The sequence below is a fragment of the Phyllobates terribilis genome, unplaced genomic scaffold (genome assembly GCF_046119375.1).
Source record: "Phyllobates terribilis strain yellow unplaced genomic scaffold, ASM4611937v1 Scaffold_8__6_contigs__length_399053987, whole genome shotgun sequence".
NCBI lineage: Eukaryota > Metazoa > Chordata > Amphibia > Anura > Dendrobatidae > Phyllobates > Phyllobates terribilis.
Window position 1 is genome coordinate 186,845,806 of NW_027362768.1, and position 19,176 is coordinate 186,864,981.

A 19,176-nucleotide genomic window follows, 5' to 3' on the forward strand; every position below is an offset into this window, starting at 1 on the left:
GTACATTATTAACAGGAGGAGACAAGGAAGCAGTAATATCTGTACCCATGACACTTGCAGACAAAAGCAGGGAGACAGCACTATCTACAGTACAGGGAGGCAGTGATATCTATACCTACAGTACAGACCAAAAGTTTGGACACACCTTCTCATTTAAAGATTTTTCTGTATTTTCATGACTATGAAAATTGTACATTCACACTGAAGGCATCAAAACTATGAATTACCACATGTGGAATTATATACTTAACAAAAAAGTGTGAAACAACTGAAAATATGTCTTATATTCTAGGTTCTTCAAAGTAGCCACCTTTTGCTTTGATGACTGCTTTGCACACTCTTGGCATTCTCTTGATGAGCTTCAAGAGGTAGTCACCGGAAATGGTCTTCCAACAATCTTGAAGGAGTTCCCAGAGATGCTTAGCACTTGTTGGCCCTTTTGCCTTCACTCTGCGGTCCAGCTCACCCCAAACCATCTCGATTGGGTTCAGGTCTGGTGACTGTGGAGGCCAGGTCATCTGGCGTAGCACCCCATCACTCTCCTTCTTGGTCAAATAGCCCTTACACAGCCTGGAGGTGTGTTTGGGGTCATTGTCCTGTTGAAAAATACATGATGGTCCAACTAAACGCAAACCGGATGGAATAGCATGCCGCTGCAAGATGCTGTGGTAGCCATGCTGGTTCAGTATGCCTTCAATTTTGAATAACTCCCCAACAGTGTCACCAGCAAAGCACCCTCACACCATCACACCTCCTCCTCCATGCTTCACGGTGGGAACTAGGCATGTAGAGTCCATCCGTTCACCTTTTCTGTGTCGCACAAAGACACTTTGGTTGGAACCAAAGATCTCAAATTTGGACTCATCAGACCAAAGCACAGATTTCCACTGGTCTAATGTCCATTCCTTGTGTTCTTTAGCCCAAACAAGTCTCTTCTGCTTGTTGCCTGTCCTTAGCAGTGGTTTCCTAGCAGCTATTTTACCATGAAGGCCTGCTGCACAAAGTCTCCTCTTAACAGTTGTTGAAGAGATGTGTCTGCTGCTAGAACTCTGTGTGGCATTGACCTGGTCTCTAATCTGAGCTGCTGTCAACCTGCGATTTCTGAGGCTGGTGACTCGGATAAATTTATCCTCAGAAGCAGAGGTGACTCTTGGTCTTCCTTTCCTGGGGCAGTCCTCATGTGAGCCATTTTCTTTGTAGGGCTTGATGGTTTTTGCAACTGTACTTGGGGACACTTTCAAAGTTTGCCCAAATTTTCGGACTGACTGACCTTCATTTCTTAAAGTAATGATGGCCACTCGTTTTTCTTTACTTAGCTGCTTTTTTCTTGCCATAATACAAATTCTAACAGTCTATTCAGTAGGACTATCAGCTGTGTATCCACCAGACTTCTGCACAACACAACTGATGGTCCCAACCCCATTTATAAGGCAAGAAATCCCACTTATTAAACCTGACAGGGCACACCTGTGAAGTGCAAAACAGTCATCAAAGCAAAAGGTGGCTACTTTGAAGAACCTAGAATATAAGACATATTTTCAGTTGTTTCACACTTTTTTGTTAAGTATATAATTCCACATGTGTTAATTCATAGTTTTGATGCCTTTAGTGTGAATGTACAATTTTCAAAGTCATGAAAACACAGAAAAATCTTTAAATGAGAAGGTGTGTCCAAACTTTTGGTCTGTACTGTACATCATTTACAGGGAGACAGTACTAACTGTTCCTAAATAGTTTACAAGGGGAGGCAGTGCTGTCTGTACCTACACCATTTACCGACAAAGACAAGGAGGCAGCACTATCTCTACCTATAATATATCATTTACAGGGAGGCAGTACTATCTACCTTCTGTACATAATAGGGAGAGACGGGAGTTTGTACTGTCTTTACTCACTACACTTTCAGGCAGAGACAGGGTGGCGGTACTATCTGTACCTACAGTACAGGGAGGCAGTAGTATATATCTACTGTACATCATTAATAGGGAGGCAGTATTGTCTGCGCCTCCACAATTTACAAGGAGTGCTAAACATAATGATGTAGCAGTGTTGAACACGTTAATATAGTAGAGCCGAGTTTTCACTTTAGCACTATGATTTATTGCGAGGAGCACTGCAAGTAATTGTAATGCTTTGATTTCTGGGGCGAATAACAGAAACGGCCCAATGCCGACCCTAGGATCACTTTCATAGCAAATGTGACTGCTAACTTTTAGTTTTCAGCATTATTGTTTTAGTTTTTTTTGCTGAGAAAAAGAAAATACAAATAGGACTCTTCAACTTTGCTGTCCTGTCTACCACCAATCTGCATCCCTCATATGAAGAAATTCTGGTGCATCTTTTCTTAGGTCTCTGCACTGTGCCGTCCCTCTGTTATTCCTCCTGTAAATATTTGCTCTGCGTCCCTGAGTAAAGGTTTTCTCCATTTTGCGGTGTGTCAGACGCATCCGGTTGCTGCACTAACGAGACGTATTCCTGGCAATGAGCCTCCAGTATAATAGGAGAATATTGCTGTCAATTCTTCAGTTTACACTAATAATGATTTTGTTCTGAAGTGAGTTAAGTAAGTGGCTCTTTAGCCATTGTATAATGGCCCGAATCCTCGGCTGAGAACATTAGCGGGGGCTCTTATCGCTGGTGGGAGGTGAAAACGGTGTCTGGAACAAAAAGCACCACATTTCACAAGTGACTCTTCTTAGTCCCTGTTTATTTTTGCAACAATGCACGGATCTCGTTAGTTCAGGAAATTGTCAATACGCTAATTAAATATGGACAAAGATGATTGTGATGGCCCCATACAGTTCTCTGTTTCCGTGTATACCCCGTTACATGGCTATGTGGGTGTCGACCGCGTGTGCCGTTCAGTAATTACCCAGGAATCGCCATGTTAGATGACGCCAATGTTCTCTGATTGTTTTATAACTAGGAAAAAAGTGGAAAGAATCCCAGGTATTAGTACACAGAGCAGAGAGCGGGTCCAGCGGTCAGGTGACAAGAGCCCTGCACACCGCCTCCTACCTGCCGGCATCCCCGGCTCCTCTTTAGATTAGCCGGCCTGATGCAACCTCAATGTTGTAGCATGATGCTCACATGATGTTGCGCCAGACCAGCTAATCTAAAGAGGCGATGGGGATGCCGGCAGGTAGGAGGCGGTTTGTAGGGCTCCCATCTGGTGGTCACGGAATACTGACCTGGCCGCTGCGCCAGGGTCCAGCGAATTCTTAACATGCTGAGGCTTAAGTCAGAAGGTGCAATAATCGTCAAAGGGCCACTATCAGTGTAGCTACCCTCTTACAATGCTGCTTTAAGAGTAGCCACCCACTTTAAAAGACTCATTTTAGTCCCTATTGTGTCATTCTTGTAGTACCCGTTATGCAAGACAAATTTTATTCCTTTTACAGTGTCATGGAGAAAATTAAAATGCTTACAGAGATGAGAGAAAGAGCTTGCATTCCACTCTATGCAGCTGATCCGCTCCCTTGGAATTAAATAGCCATGGAAATTTCCATTAGCTAACAGATGTGAGGCCCTGCTTCAGGAATGTGGATTAGATTTACGATCGACATAAGCTTTAAAAACGTAAAGATCTGGGATTCACTTTGTCTGCTTACTAGAAAATTAAGAAGGGAGGTTTGCATGAACTGCATCTATTCAATAGATAGGAAAATCATATTTGGTTTAAAGTCGCTGAGTTATGACCAGAATCCTATCAATTGAATACAGAGCTGATAAATGAGGCTACCCCTGTCATATTTGGTCTCTATGTAAATATAAAATCATGATAAAAAATATGACGTCGATATCGAGCACCTGTGACTCTCCACAGCAAAGATATAGTCAATTTAGGGAATCTCATAATTTTCTGAAACTGAAGCCACATCCCAAGTCCAACCCTCTAAGGAGTCATGAAGGGGATGTGTGTGGGTGTAGTTTAGGAGCTAATGAAAGGCAAATGCAACTTTTGGGCGTCGTCAGTACTTACAGGCACAGTTCACTGTGGGTTCTGTCCGTTTTTCCTGGAGTGCCTTCCTCCCTAAGGCTATGTGCCAACGATGCAGAAATGAAGCAGAAAATTTCTGCAGCATTTCTGCATCTCCCTGGCAGAAAAAACGCATGCAGATTGTGCATGCGTTTTTCCTGCAGAATACATGCGGAATAAATGCAAATTCACATGCGTACCCACATGCGTTAACGCATGTATTTCCGCATGCGGACTGACAAGCACTTTCCAGGCGATAGCATCACTTGGAAAGTGCTTGACAACTAGGTCACACTGTATAAATCCATGCAAACGGCATGGATATATACAGTTTGACCGTAAAAATAAAAAAATAAAGCTATACTTACCGATCCCCCGCCGCGTGAGCTGTCGCGTGTGTTGTTGCGCTACTTCCGGGTTGCCGGCATCTCGCGAGACAGGTCACATGACCGCGACGTCATCTCAGGTCCTGGAAGGAGAAGCACTGCGCAGGCCGCCGGACAGGTGAATATAAACTTTATTATTTTATTCTTTTTTTACAGGTACATTGGTACCCAGGTCTGGATGAGAGTCTTCTCTCCTCCAGAACTGGGTACCAGCCGCACATAGAGACGCATAGAAACTGCTTGTACAAATGTACAGATGCGCATTCTATGCGTCTCAATGCAAGTCAATGGCGGGAGTTCCGCTGCGCTTCCGCAAAATTAATGAACATGCTGCGGATTTATTTGCGCTGCCGCTGCGGAAAAATCCGCAGCATGTGCATTGACATTGCGGAATGCCATTGGGGACCATGGGGTGCGGATTACCATGCCTTTTCGATGCATTTCCGCTGCGGAAATTCCGCAGCATAAACGCATGAAAAACGCATCGTGTGCACGCAGCCTAAATCAGAAGCCATTGCTGTGATGACAAGTTTAGTAAGTTTCCTTGGTTTACCCTTTTATTTTATGTGACTGTATATTCTGTATTGTTTTTTCCCCTTTGAAAAATCTTTTGTATACTTTTATAAACACTGCCTGTCGCCCTGGATTAAATATAAAATTTAATAGTCGTGTTCCTTTTGTTCTGTAAACTGCACCTTGAAGCCATTTGCTACCAGAACCAGAATCAGGCCTCCAGTCAGGCTGTATAAAATCCCACTGGTAGTGGCAGCTAATAATCTTTCTTGGGTTATCGTGGAGTTAGCAGTGATCATACGGGGGTATATACATATGTTCCATGTGTTGGAATCTGGAGGTGTATATACCATACTCTCACTGTTAGCTTTCCGATAACTGGCCTGTTAATGCAAACTGCCTGCAGCTTCCTACATTAATCGTCGGCCAATCGTATAATTGTCAGTGGGTGGTCCTGCGTGACCTTCCTGGGCCGGGAGATCTTGACATACAGCCATTATCAAAGTAGCCACGAACTGGGCCAGACTCATTTTAGTCCTTCTAGTGCAGGGGTCTGGAACGTTATTTTCTGTCAGGGTCATTTGAATATTTTATACCATCCTTCCGGGCCCGCACAAAATTATCAACTTGAAAATTACCTTGTTATATCGGGTTAAACATTTAATTAACTCCCCCCTAATGTGACGACTGGAGCTGCTTCTCTTTGGTGCGATGTGTGATGTTAGGTGGGATTGACCTTGCTTCTCACAACTGCTTTTCATAGGGCCGCGACATATACATCACTGGAAACACTGGGCTGGGGCATATGCATCACTGGAGACACTGGACTGGGGCATATACATCACTAGAGACATTGGGCTGGGGCATATCCATCACTGGAGACACTGGGCTGGGGCATATCCATCGCTGGAGACACTGGGCTGGGGCATATCCATCGCTGGAGAAACTGGGCTGAGGCATATCCATCGCTGGAGACACTGGGCTGGGGCATATCCATCGCTGGAGACACTGGGCTGGGGCATATACATCACTGGAGACACTGGGCTGAGGCATATACATCGCTGGAGACACTGGGCTGGGGCATACAGTACAGACCAAAAGTTTGGACACACCTTCTCATTTAAAGATTTTTCTGTATTTTCATGACTATGAAAATTGAACATTCACACTGAAGGCATCAAAACTATGAATTAACACATGTGGAATTATATACTTAACAAAAAAGTGTGAAACAACTGAAAATATGTCTTATATTCTAGGTTCTTCAAAGTAGCCACCTTTTGCTTTGATGACTGCTTTGCACACTCTTGGCTTTCTCTTGATGAGCTTCAAGAGGTAGTCACCGGAAATGGTTTTACACTTCACAGGTGTGCCCTGTCAGGTTTAATAAGTGGGATTTCTTGCCTTATAAATGGGGTTGGGACCATCAGTTGTGTTGTGCAGAAGTGTGGTGGATACACAGCTGATAGTCCTACTGAATAGACTGTTAGAATTTGTATTATGGCAAGAAAAAAGCAGCTAAGTAAAGAAAAACGAGTGGCCATCATTACTTTAAGAGATGAAGGTCAGTCAGTCTGAAAAATTGGGAAAACTTTGAAAGTGTCCCCAAGTGCAGTTGCAAAAACCATCAAGCGCTACAAAGAAACTGGCTCAGATAAGGACCGCCCCAGGAAAGGAAGACCAAGAGTCACCTCTGCTTCTGAGGATAAGTTTATCCGAGTCACCAGCCTCAGAAATCGCAGGTTAACAGCAGCTCAGATTAGAGACCAGGTCAATGCCACACAGAGTTCTAGCAGCAGACACATCTCTTCAACAACTGTTAAGAGGAGACTTTGTGCAGCAGGCCTTCATGGTAAAATAGCTGCTAGGAAACCACTGCTAAGGACAGGCAACAAGCAGAAGAGACTTGTTTGGGCTAAAAACCACAAGGAATGGACATTAGACTAGTGGAAATCTGTGCTTTGGTCTGATGAGTCCAAATTTGAGATCTTTGGTTCCAACCACCGTGTCTTTGTGCGACGCAGAAAAGGTGAACGGATGGACTCTACATGCCTGGTTCCCACCGTGAAGCATGGAGGAGGAGGTGTGATGGTGTGGGGGGGCTTTGCTGGTGACACTGTTGGGGATTTATTCAAAATTGAAGGCATATCTAGGTATAGCCAGCCCCTACTCCATATGGTCACCCCCTTTAAGCCATGCCTTTTTTGATCTCCCAGATCGATCCCGCCATCATTCTCCTACCAGTAGATTTCTCATGCGTTTAGTAACAGCTGTATCCGGAAATGTTTCTTCTTTCCACATGAATCCATATGGTTTTCTTAAGGCGCTTCTTTTGTATCTTCGGAAACGACTTCTATTCTGTGGGTAACCAAATACAATTACAACAATAACGGCTTTATTACCGCGACGTTCTTTACATATTTAATTATATTGCTCATTACGGTAAAAAAAAAACCACTATCTCGATACAGAAATTCGCCAATTTTTTTATTTCTTACAATCAAAATGACATTTATTATCTGAATAAAATCCAAGTGTTTTACAGAAATCCAAGTCGATAAGAGCGGAGCGGCGCGGAACCTGGAGGAGCGGCGCAGAATACAGCTGACATGTTTTGTTACGAGACAATTCATATAACTAACCGTAATCTCTCCCAGCAAAGCAGACTGCAATTTATACGTATGAATAAAATATGCAATATGCCGCTCGCCTTTATATTGCTTTTCTGTTTTATGCCCGGATTATCCATAAATCTATTCAATAAAATTGAAGCAATATTAATGCCGCTCACTCTCTTGTTTTCTATCTATGGCTTTTTTGATTGAAAAAGAAAATATCCAGCGCGGGAAGCGAATCGTTATTTTGCATCTGTCTTTTTTTTTAGGACGGCGTGTGAAAAGAGAGATAAGAATGGAGGGATGGTGGAGGGTGGACGGCAAAAGAGGAGAACTGGATAAAATAGAACTTCTGCTTAAAGGTTTTATATTGAAAATATTAGATGATTGCGACAGTAACTCCATAATATACGGCTTTTATTAAAAATATTCAATGTTATCTATTTACAAAAAAAAAATACCAGCACCTTCTGTAAGTGTGAACAGGTGCAAGCTGCTGTGACTGCATAATATACAAACAATAGAATCCATCCGCCTCTAAGCGCTAAGATGTCTGCAAACATTGAATATATGAGATTTGGATGCATTACCGCTATATAGAATATACTTATACAATGAAAGTACTTAGTGCATAAATTGGCCTATTCATGAAAGCCCACCAGCCATGACAAGGCGACCGCACGTTTTGCAGCATTTTCGCAACCTTTTTGCCATTTTTTTTCAGCCTATTTTTGAGTGCACATTACGTGATGATTGTCTACAGTGCATGTTTAATAAAGTTAGTTTTATTCTCCAAAAAAGCTGCAAAAACGATTGTTACAGGCTTTTTTTTTCTTTTTTTTTTCACTTTCTCAATTCTTTTTATGGATGAAAAAACGCTGCAAAAATTCTGAAAGAATTGACCTGCTGCAGATTTCAAAAACGCTCAGTTCTCAAATTCAGTCAGAAAAAAAAACAAGCGCGTGCATGAGATTTCTGAAATATCATATCTTTTGCTGGTACTGTAAAACGCAACTTCTTATTTGCGTAAAAAAGCCGCAGAAGCGCTGCATGTGAGCATTGCCTAAAAGTATAGATAAAATACTGCAATTCAGTGATTTCTGTTGGACTGATTTCTGGAAGATTTGGAGTTTTCTTTCTTCTTTTGTTCGTTCTTTTCTTTCTTTTTTTTCTTTATTTCATTCTTTCTCTTTTTTTCGGTTTCTTTTTTCCTTCTTTCCTTTTTTTCTCACTCTTTTTTCCTTCTTTCTCTCTTTTCCTTCTTTTATATCTTTCTTTTTCTTTGGTTCTTTTATATCTTTCTCTTTTTCTTTGGTTCTTTCTTTCTCTGGTTCTTTCTTTCTTTGGTTCTTTTTTCATTCTTTTTCTTTCTCTCCTTTCTTTCTTTCTCTCCTTTCTTTCTCTCCTTTATTTCTCTCTTTCTTTCTCTCTTTCTCTCTCTTTCTTTCTTTCTTTCTTTCTTTTTCTTACAGTACTTGAGTAATAGAATACTTTTTATGTGTCCTGTACTAGTCCTAGTATTTAATACTTGTTGCTGGTAAAGTATATTGATACTCTGCTGCTAGAAACACCTTAAACGTATTGCTACAATACTACAATTCATTGATTCCTGTTGTATTAAATTCCGGTGGATTTTGGGGTTTTTGGTTTTTGATCACAGAACAACGCCTTGTGCAATAAATCACACTCCCATAATGTAAAGGAGAAGAGCATAGTCTATAGAGATTGTGAACTAGCAGGGGGTTGGATACACATGTGAGCTCAGTGAGGATTTGTTTGCAGCTCAGTGTCAGTCAGGGGTATGTAAAGCCGTACATTTTTATAGTTGTTTTAGAGATATTTAGAGGCGAACCTTAATTCTAAATTTCTCCTAATTGCACTCCAATTTTGAATTCCTAATCAATAATTAAAAAAAAAGTTTTTTTTTGTGTTCTAAGAGACAACTACTGCTCAGCTACCTTTCCTCACTGGTATAGTTCACGTTCACAGAAGTTTGTAACTTTTCTTATTGAATGTCATGCATGTCTGATGGGAATTCTTGCTTTCATCTCCAGCCTCTCCAACTTGACTGCAACCATTGTGCAATCGTCTCCAATTCTGGCCAGATGACGGGTCAGAGGGCCGGACGTGACATTGACCAATCTTCCTGTATATGGAGAATGAACAATGCTCCAACCAAAGGCTACACAGAAGACGTTGGCCAAAGGACCACAATCCGGGTGGTGTCCCACACCAGTGTCCCTCTGCTGCTAAAAGACCCCGACTACTTCTTCAAAGAAAGCAACGATACGGTCTACGTCATATGGGGGCCATTCAGGAACATGCGACAAGACGGGAAGGGGATAGTGTACAACATGTTACGCAGAACGGTGGAAAATTACAGTAGCGCTAAGGTTTATGTCACGACGGAGATACGCATGAACTACTGCGACACCGTCTTCAAGAAGGAGACCGGTAGAGATCGGTGAGATGCATGCTCTTCTATGGGGTAGCTGCAGAGTATCATCTGTACAATGTCATGTGATTTGGGTTTGGACACATTCGTATATATGACATAATAGCTGAAGCGGGGTCTTGGTGTTATCACCTACTAAGATTATATAGAATAGGACAAGAGCAATCGGCACTTTGGGTAGCTCCTATCAACAGGAGCATAACTTTGGAAGGTGCAGAACTTGCAAAACTTTGGAGAACGTGCAAAGTCAGTCAATGTAGATGTCCTGATTGGAAACCTCTGGCTGCAGTGCTGCAAGACAACTCTTAACCACTGAGCCACCATGACATCCCTCTACCGTCAATTTATTACTTATCACCAATGTGAGGAAGCTGATGATTATTACCCCATTGATTGGGAGCCATTAGAGAGGGGAGTTTCTATGTGAAACCTTTTACCTTTCCATTGGATTCAAGGGACAAGACAATCCATATTGTGGAATTGTGGAAGACCCCTCTGATCAGATATTAGAGAAGACCCATTTAATAGTAAAAATGATCTTTGCGGGTTGTGCATACAACTTCAACTGCCCCATATGAACAGATGGCATGACGCACTATGCAGTCCTGTAGACACAAATTTACCCACTTAAAAGGGTTGTCCAGCCTTAGGCTACAAGTCTGCACTCATTACAGTGGTGTGAAAAAGTGTTTGCCCCCTTCCTGATTTCTTACTCATTTGCATGTTTGTCACTTAAATGTTTCAGATCACAAAACAAATGTCAATATTAGACAAAGATAACACAAGTAAACACAAAATGCAGTTTATAAATAAATGTCTTTATTATTAAGGGAAAAAGAAATCCAAACCTACAAGGCCCTGTGTGAAAAAGTGATTGCCCCCCCCCCCCCTTAAAACATAAATTATACATTTACTGTGGCTTATCCCATCTTTGGAAAGCTGAGTTCAATTTCCCTAGCCATACACAGTCCTGATCACTTCCACACCTGTTCTCAATCAAGAAATAACTTAATTAGGACCTGCCTGACAAAGTGAAGTAGACGAGAAGATCCTCAAAAGCTAGACATCATGCTGCGATCCTGAGAAATTCAGGAACAAATGAGAAACAAAGTAATTGAGATCTATCAGTCTGGAAAAGGTTATAAAGCCATTTCTAAAGCTTTGAGACTCCAGCGAACCACAGTGAGAGCCATTAACCACAAATGGTGAAAACATGGAACTGTGGTGAACCTTCCCAGGAGTGGCCAGCCAACCAAAATTACCCCAAGAGCACAGCGACGACTCATCCAAGAGGTTGCAAAAGACCCCACAACAACATCCAAAGAACTGCAGTCCTCAGTTGCTTCAGTTAAGGTCAGTGTTCATGACTCCACCATAAGAAATAGACTGGGCAAAAATGACAGCATGGCAGAGTTCCAAGACGAAAACCACTGCTGAGAAAAAAGAACATAAAGACTCGTCACAGATTTGCCAGAAAACCTCTTCATGATCGCCAAGACTTGGGAGAATACTCTGTGGACTGCCAAGACAAAAGTTGAACTTTTTGGAAGGTGTATGTCCCGTTACATCTGGCGTAGAAGTAACACAGCATTTCAGAAAAGGAACATCATACCAACAGTAAAATATGATGGTGGTAGTGTGATGGTCTGTGGCTGTTTTGCTGCTTCAGGACCTGGAAGACTTGCTGTGGTAAATGGAACCATGAATTCTGCTGTCTACCAAAAAATCCTGAAGGAGAATGTCCGACCATCTGTTCGTGACCTCAAGCTGAAGCGCACTTGGGTTATGCAGCAGGACAATGATCCAAAACACACCAGCAAGTCCACCTCTGAATGGCTTAAGAAAAACAAAAATTAAGACTTTGGAGTGGCCTAGTCAAAGTCCTGACCTTAATCTGATTGAGATGTTGTGGCCGGACCTTGAAAAGGCGGTTCATGCTCGGAAACCCTCCAATGTGGCTGAATTACAAACATTCTACAAAGATGAGCGGCCAAAATTCCTCCAGAGCGTTGTAAAGACTCATCGTCCGTTATCACAAACGCTTGATTGCAGTTGTTGCTGCTAAGGGCCCAACCAGTTATTAGGTTTAGGGGGCAATCACCTTCTCACACAGGGCCCTGTAGGTTTGGATTTCTTTTTCCCTTAAAAATAACACAATTAAACACAAAATGCAGTTTTTAAATGAAGGTCTTAATTATTGTCTAATATTTACATTTTATTTTGTGATCTGAAATATTTAAGTGACAAACATGCAAAAGAATAAGAAATCAGGAAGGGGGCAAACACTTTTTCACACCACAGTATATATGGCTTCAAACTTGTGAATCATCGCATTGCGCACACTGCATATTGTGAGGATTCTTCGGTGCAGACTCTGGGAGCAGATCGCCAGTATGTGATTTGCATACATGCAGTCACGTACTGACTAGACATGCGCATCTAGTCGGAATGTGTCTGGAAGTATGCAGATTGTATACTTGCAGTCACATGACCGCCTGCTCCTGGCGCAGGCACCGGAGAATCCTCTTAGCGCACAGTGTGTACGATGGGAGGATTCACAAGTCTGCAGTCACATAGACTGTAGCCTAAGGCTGGACAACCCCTTTAAAGACTCAGACATTTTTTGCTTTTCCTTTCGAACTCTTTTTTTTTTTTCAGGGGACGTAATTTTTCTATCATATCAGCATCATATCTGTACAGCAGCTTGTTGATTGCAGGTCGAGTTGTCATTTTGATTGACCCCATACATTTTACTGTATAATGTACTGAAAAGCGGAAAAAAAATTCCAAATGAGATGAAAAGGTGAACAAATCGCAATTCTGCCTTTGTTCTTTTGGGTTTGAATTTTATGGCATTAAGTGCACGGTAAAAATGACCTGACAACATGATTCTCCCCGTCAGTACGATAACAGCAAAACTTAACTTGAATATATATCTATTTTTTTATTTTAGTGACTTAAATTTTTTTAATTAAAAAATAATAATAAAAATTGGGTTAGTGTCACCTTTTCACCTTTTTCTGAGACTCATAACATTTTGTTTTTCTGTTGATGGCGCTGTTTGAGGATTTGCTTTTTGCGTGAATTGTGGTTTTTTTTGCATTTAAAGGGTTAATAAGTAGTGATCCGAGCTAGCTGTATGACACAGCTGGTACCTGCCCCATTTGGAGCGGGCTCAGCTCATGAGCCCGCTCCCTAGAATCTGACCGGCTCCATGATGGATACTTACAGTACATCGTGGAGTGTGAAGGGGTTAATGGGAACTTTGAGTGTGCAGTCCTGTCTGCGGACAGCAGGTTATAGGGCAGGGATGTCAAACTCAAATACACAGGGGGCCAGAATTAAAAACATGGACAAAGCCGCAGCCAACCTTGATATTTATTAAAAAAATGTCTACAATTGAGGACGTTTTTCCTTATCATCAAATATAACAATGAAACTTCTCATATGGAAACAAACTTAAAGGGCTTGTCCCACGAGCAAAGTACATTTTAATTAATAGATCTGACAATAAAATTAGTTATAATCACAAATGGGGCGTACTGGAATAATATAAGACGTTATGTAAAAACAACAAAAAGCATACGGCCCAATGGCCTAATTTATATATGTAATAACAAGGGATAAAAACCTTTGAATTGATAAATAATACAGATAATAAAGTCTGATACCAACAGAAGTGCCCCAAACACAGCATGATACCCATACAGGGAATTCCTCCACAGTACCCTCCCCACACACTTCATTATGACCCTACTGTACCCCCCAGCAAAGTATGATTCCCCAACTTTGACCCCCACACAGTATTATGGGCCTCAAATAGTCCTCCTTACAGAATAATGGGCATCACATAGTCCTCCATACAGTATAATGGCCCCACATAGTCCTCCATACAGAATAATGGGCCTCACATCATCCTCCATACAGTGTAATGGGCCCCACATAGTCCTCCATACAGAATAATGGGCCCCATATAATCCTCCATACAGTATAATGGGCCCCACATAGTCCTCCATACAGAATAATGGGCCTCACATAGTCCTCCATACAGTATAATGGGCCCCACATAGTCCTCTATACAGTATAATGGGCCCCTCATAGTCCTCCATACAGTATAATGGGTCCCGCATAGTCCTCCATACAGTATAATGGGTCCCGCATAGTCCTCCATATAGTGTAATGGCCTCACATAGTCCTCCATACAGTATAATTGACCCCACATAGTCCTCCATACAGTATAATGGGTCCCACATAGTCCTCCATACAGTATAATGTCCTCACATAGTCCTCCATACAGTATAATGACCCCACATAGTCCTCCATACTGTATAATTGACCCCACACAGTCTTCCATACAGTATAATGGGCCCCACATAGTCCTCCATAAAGAATAATGGCCCCACATAGTCCTCCATACAGTATAATGGGCCCCACATAGTCCTCCATACAGTATAATGGCCCCACATACTCCTCCATACTGTATAATTGACCCCACACAGTCTTCCATACAGTATAATGGGCCCCACATAGTCCTCCATGCAGTATAAAGGCCCCACATACTCCTCCATACAGTATAATGGGCCCCACATACTCCTCCATACAGTACAATGGCCCCACATAGTCCTCCATACAGTATAATGGCCCCACATAGTCTTCCATACAGTATAATGGGTCCCACATAGTCCTCCATACAGTATAATGTCCTCACATAGTCCTCCATACAGTATAATGACCCCACATAGTCCTCCATACTGTATAATTGACCCCTCACAGTCTTCCATACAGTATAATGGGCCCCACATAGTCCTCCATAAAGAATAATGGCCCCACATAGTCCTCCATACAGTATAATGGGCCCCACATAGTCCTCCATACAGTATAATGGCCCCACATACTCCTCCATACTGTATAATTGACCCCACACAGTCTTCCATACAGTATAATGGGCCCCACATAGTCCTCCATGCAGTATAAAGGCCCCACATACTCCTCCATACAGTATAATGGGCCCCACATAATCCTCCATACAGAATAATGGCCTCACATAGTCCTCCATACAGTACAATGGCCCCACATAGTCCTCCATACAGTATAATGGCCCCACATAGTCCTCCATACAGAATAATGGGCCCCACATAGTCCTTCATACAGTATAATGGGCCCCACATAGTCCTTCATGCAGTATAATGGCCCCACATAGTCCTTCATACAGTATAATGGGCCTCACATAGTCCTCCATACAGTATAATTACCCCACATAGTCCTCCATATAGTGTAATGGGCCCCACATAGTCCTCTATACAGAATAATGGCCTCACATAGTCCTCCATACAGTATAATGGGCCCCACATAGTCCTTCATACAGTATAATGGCCCCACATAGTCCTTCATACAGTATAATGGGCCTCACATAGTCCTCCATACAGTATAATTACCCCACATAGTCCTCCATATAGTGTAATGGGCCCCACATAGTTTTCCCTACTGTATATTGGCCCATCATAGTGCCTGGCATCGCAAACCAAATATAATCACCCTGAGGGCCAGATTTGGCTCCGGGCCAGAGCTCGCCATGTGTGTTATGGAGGAACTATAGTTAGTTTTGTGGAAAAGGAGTCAATATAACTTGTATTATTTATCTTAGGAGTCCGGTGGGCGGTTTTAATCAGTGATTGACAGGTCTTTTTTGACCTTCAGAACTTTTTTTGCTAAAGCCACTGTTCTAATGGAAGGGTTTGCTCCATAAACCCGACACAGCACAGTATGGTCGCCCTCCACCACGAGCCTCATCATGATCTGTATGTATTTCCTTACTCCACCCATGTGGCTTTTACGGCTTTCAGCTCCCTGTCCCCTTCTTCTCCACCCTTTTCTGCAGTCTATACTGGTGTATACACTTTGCATTCCCTCTGTATCATCTTGCATTACGTGAGTCGAGTCTTTCTTCCTTTTGCATCTCCAGCCACGTCGTAATAACATCAGTACCATCGGTACATTGCTCCCTGATTACACATGAGCCCCCACAGGCGCCGGCGGGAGGAACCAGCCTGCATTATTTATTCTCGGATATTCGGTGAAGTGCCGTTCCTACTTAGGCCTTCGGGCACAATTACGGAAAACTATTGAACATATCTCACATTATGAAACTACGAGAAAAACTTTGCAAAAAAAAAAGATTGTGTAAAAGGGCCGATATGACAGCGTCAGGCGCGCGGTCTTATCTGCAGCCTCCGTGGTCCGGGAGACATTTTTTATGATAATTAGTCTCAGCTCCCTCATAAACCATAACTCAGCGCTCACTGATAAAAGTCCCGGAGTTATTGAAATGTAATTTGTTTGGTTTAAATTGAAGCTTCGAGTCTCATTTTCGGAGTATTAGATTACCGGGGAAATACAGTGTGTCGGAGAAAGTAATGGATCCCGCTACCCGGCTGAACAATGCGAGAAGAAATGAGTGTGTCAGAGTCCTACAAGGAGATAAGAGCGCTATGGTGGCGGAGGCGTCTGCCGCTGGGGACATTACATATATAATGTCACACTATTGCACTAAGCAAGCCCAACTCCTCACCAGAGATACATACGGGTGTGCAAAAGGCTCAAACTGGCTAGAATGGGACCACTGGCAACAAAGTAAAAGAAAGTGACTGTCCACCCTAAAAGAATCCTGTGCCATTAGGTATCTTTATAGAAGTCTGAGCTTTTCTGCGCTAGCGCTCTAGAGCCCCTGCATAATCATAGCGCCAAATGATAAAATATGTCCTGCCCCCACTAGAGGGAGCTCAGGAGCTTACTGCGTACATAGAATACAGTCCGCAGGGAATGGAGCAGCAGGAGAACATGTATGATGATGCTCTATTCTAAGTCCATAGGACTGATGGAGGCAGCCAGGTACAACGCTCAGCCCCAATAGACATTGATGGCACCACTGTTCAAGTGATTGTTAGAGCACTCACTGACAAGGACTGAGACCCCTTTCTATAAACCAGTGGAGCTCTCACAGACATTATTTGTGACCAGCATTCTACTGATCTATGAAGCTTCCACAGACATTAACAGGGATCCATGATCTAGTGATTGGTGGGATTTCATAATATTGACTGGGACCCCCGTTCAAGTGACTGGTGAAGCTCTCACAAACATTGACTGGGACAATCTATTAATTGGTGAACCTTCCATAGACATTGTCTTCTTCTTATAATTGGTGGAGCTTCTATAGACATTGACTGGAACCCCCTTTTCTAGTTATTGGTGGAGATTTCGTAGACTTTGACTGGGACCCCCGTTCTAGTGATTGGTAGAGATTCCATAGATTTGGCTGGGACCCCATTTTAGTGGTGGAGTATCCATAGACATTATCTGGGCCCCCTGTTTTATTAACTGGTGAACCTTCCATAGGCATTAACTGGGACCCCTTTTCTAGTGAGTGGTGAAGCTCTCACAGACATTGATGGAGACCCCCATTCTAGAGATTGGTAGAGCCTCCATAGACATTAAGACCTCCTTTCTAGTGATTGGTGGAGCTATCATAGACATTGACTGGGTGGGACCCTGTTCTAATGATTGGTGGACCTTCCACAGACATTGACTGAGACCCCTGTTCTAATGATTGGTGGAGCTTCCATATACATTGACTTGGACCCCCGTTCCAATGATTGGTGAAGTTTCCATAGACATTGACTGGGACCCCCGTGCTAGTGATTGGTGGACCTTCCATAGACATTGACTGGGTAGGACCCACATTTTAATGATTGGTGGAGCTTCCACAGACATTTACTGGGACCCCCGTTCTAGTGATTGGTGGACCTTTCATAAACATTGACTGGAATCCCCGATCTAATGATTGGTGGAGCTTCCATATACATTGACTGGGTGGGACCCACATTTTAATGATTGGTGGAGCTTCCACAGACATTGACTGGGTGGGACCCACATTTTAGTGATTGGTGGAGCTTCCACAGACATTGACTGGAGCCTCGTTCTAGTGATTGGTGGACCTTTCATAGACATTGACTGGGTGGGACCCACATTTTAATGATTGGTGGAGCTTCCACAGACATTGACTTGAGCCTCGTTCTAGTGATTGGTGGACCTTTCATAGACATTGACTGGAATCCCCGATCTAATGAACACTTGAGTTCCATAGACATTGCTCGGGCCCCCCATCTAGAGAGCAGTAGAGAGGCTTTTTGGATTGATGATAAATGTCATCTGTATAAAATCCCCTTTAGAGCATATGCCCACATTTAGTGCAGTTTAGATGTTCAGTTTTACGTCAATTTTTCAGAATATTTTTGGAATTTTATGTTCCTAAAGTAATTTTAATATCAGAAAAGAAAAAGTAAGATCATTGGAGACCTGCAGCCTCGTTTGGCGGACAGTTTATGTATTTTTGGTAAGTCTTTTCACAGCTCGGGATTCTGGATAAGTTCAGAAAGGAAGTAATCAAGGAAGGCTCTTTTCTCATCTTTCTAATCTCATGACAAATCAATCTATTCAAGTGAAAACCATCAGCCAGAAGTAATATACTACCTGCTGATGGTTTTGGGTTAAAAACATTCATTTTCTTGGTTATTACTCCTCAGTCTATTAGGAATAAACAAATTAATAAGCATAAAAGTAAACAACAAAGGCTGTGACCTATATTGGTATGTCATGCTCCATACTTTCAAACCAAATGTTGGATTTTACTTTTTTAAACCCTAAAATTAACAGATAAAACCATCTTGACTATTATTATTATATTGCCCTACCCTCTTTACATCCCGCCATATTTCATAAGACTCGACGTACAGTTATATTGGCGCCCATAACTAACCACGCCAGGAAATGCGCAGCGCCGTCTACCCATAAACAACATAAATAATTAAACTAAAACAATTATTTTTCCCGCCGTAAATCTGCCCGTTTTTTATTTTTGCCGGTCGTTACGGTATAATTTCACTAATCATCTTGATACACGGCATACCTGGTGATTTATACAGCATTACATAATCATCCAGACAATAACGAACCAACCGGTCTGGCGGATCCGTCTCGCGGAGAACCCGGTGATTTCGGATACAAATTAAGATTGTGTACTGAAATGTATTAAATGTTATTAGACGTGTAGATCAAGTTTATAGTCTGCAAAATGGAGCCTTTGGGAGGAAATTGCTCGCTGGCAGCGTTTACGAGACTTGGTTGCGTATCAGCCTCTTCTCTTTTGTATGCGGTGCCATGGATTAATGG

General features: G+C 42.4%; 1 protein-coding gene across 2 annotated transcripts in view; it reads left to right on the forward strand.

The window, feature by feature from the left end:
- ST6GALNAC3 (ST6 N-acetylgalactosaminide alpha-2,6-sialyltransferase 3) overlaps window positions 1-19,176 on the forward strand; it is a 466,380-nt gene that overhangs the window by 162,529 nt on the left and 284,675 nt on the right. For both annotated transcript variants that reach the window (XM_073643924.1, XM_073643925.1), the window contains exon 3: window positions 9,548-9,957. In XM_073643924.1, the coding sequence (XP_073500025.1) occupies window positions 9,548-9,957 (410 nt within the window). The remainder of the gene's footprint in view (window positions 1-9,547; window positions 9,958-19,176) is intronic.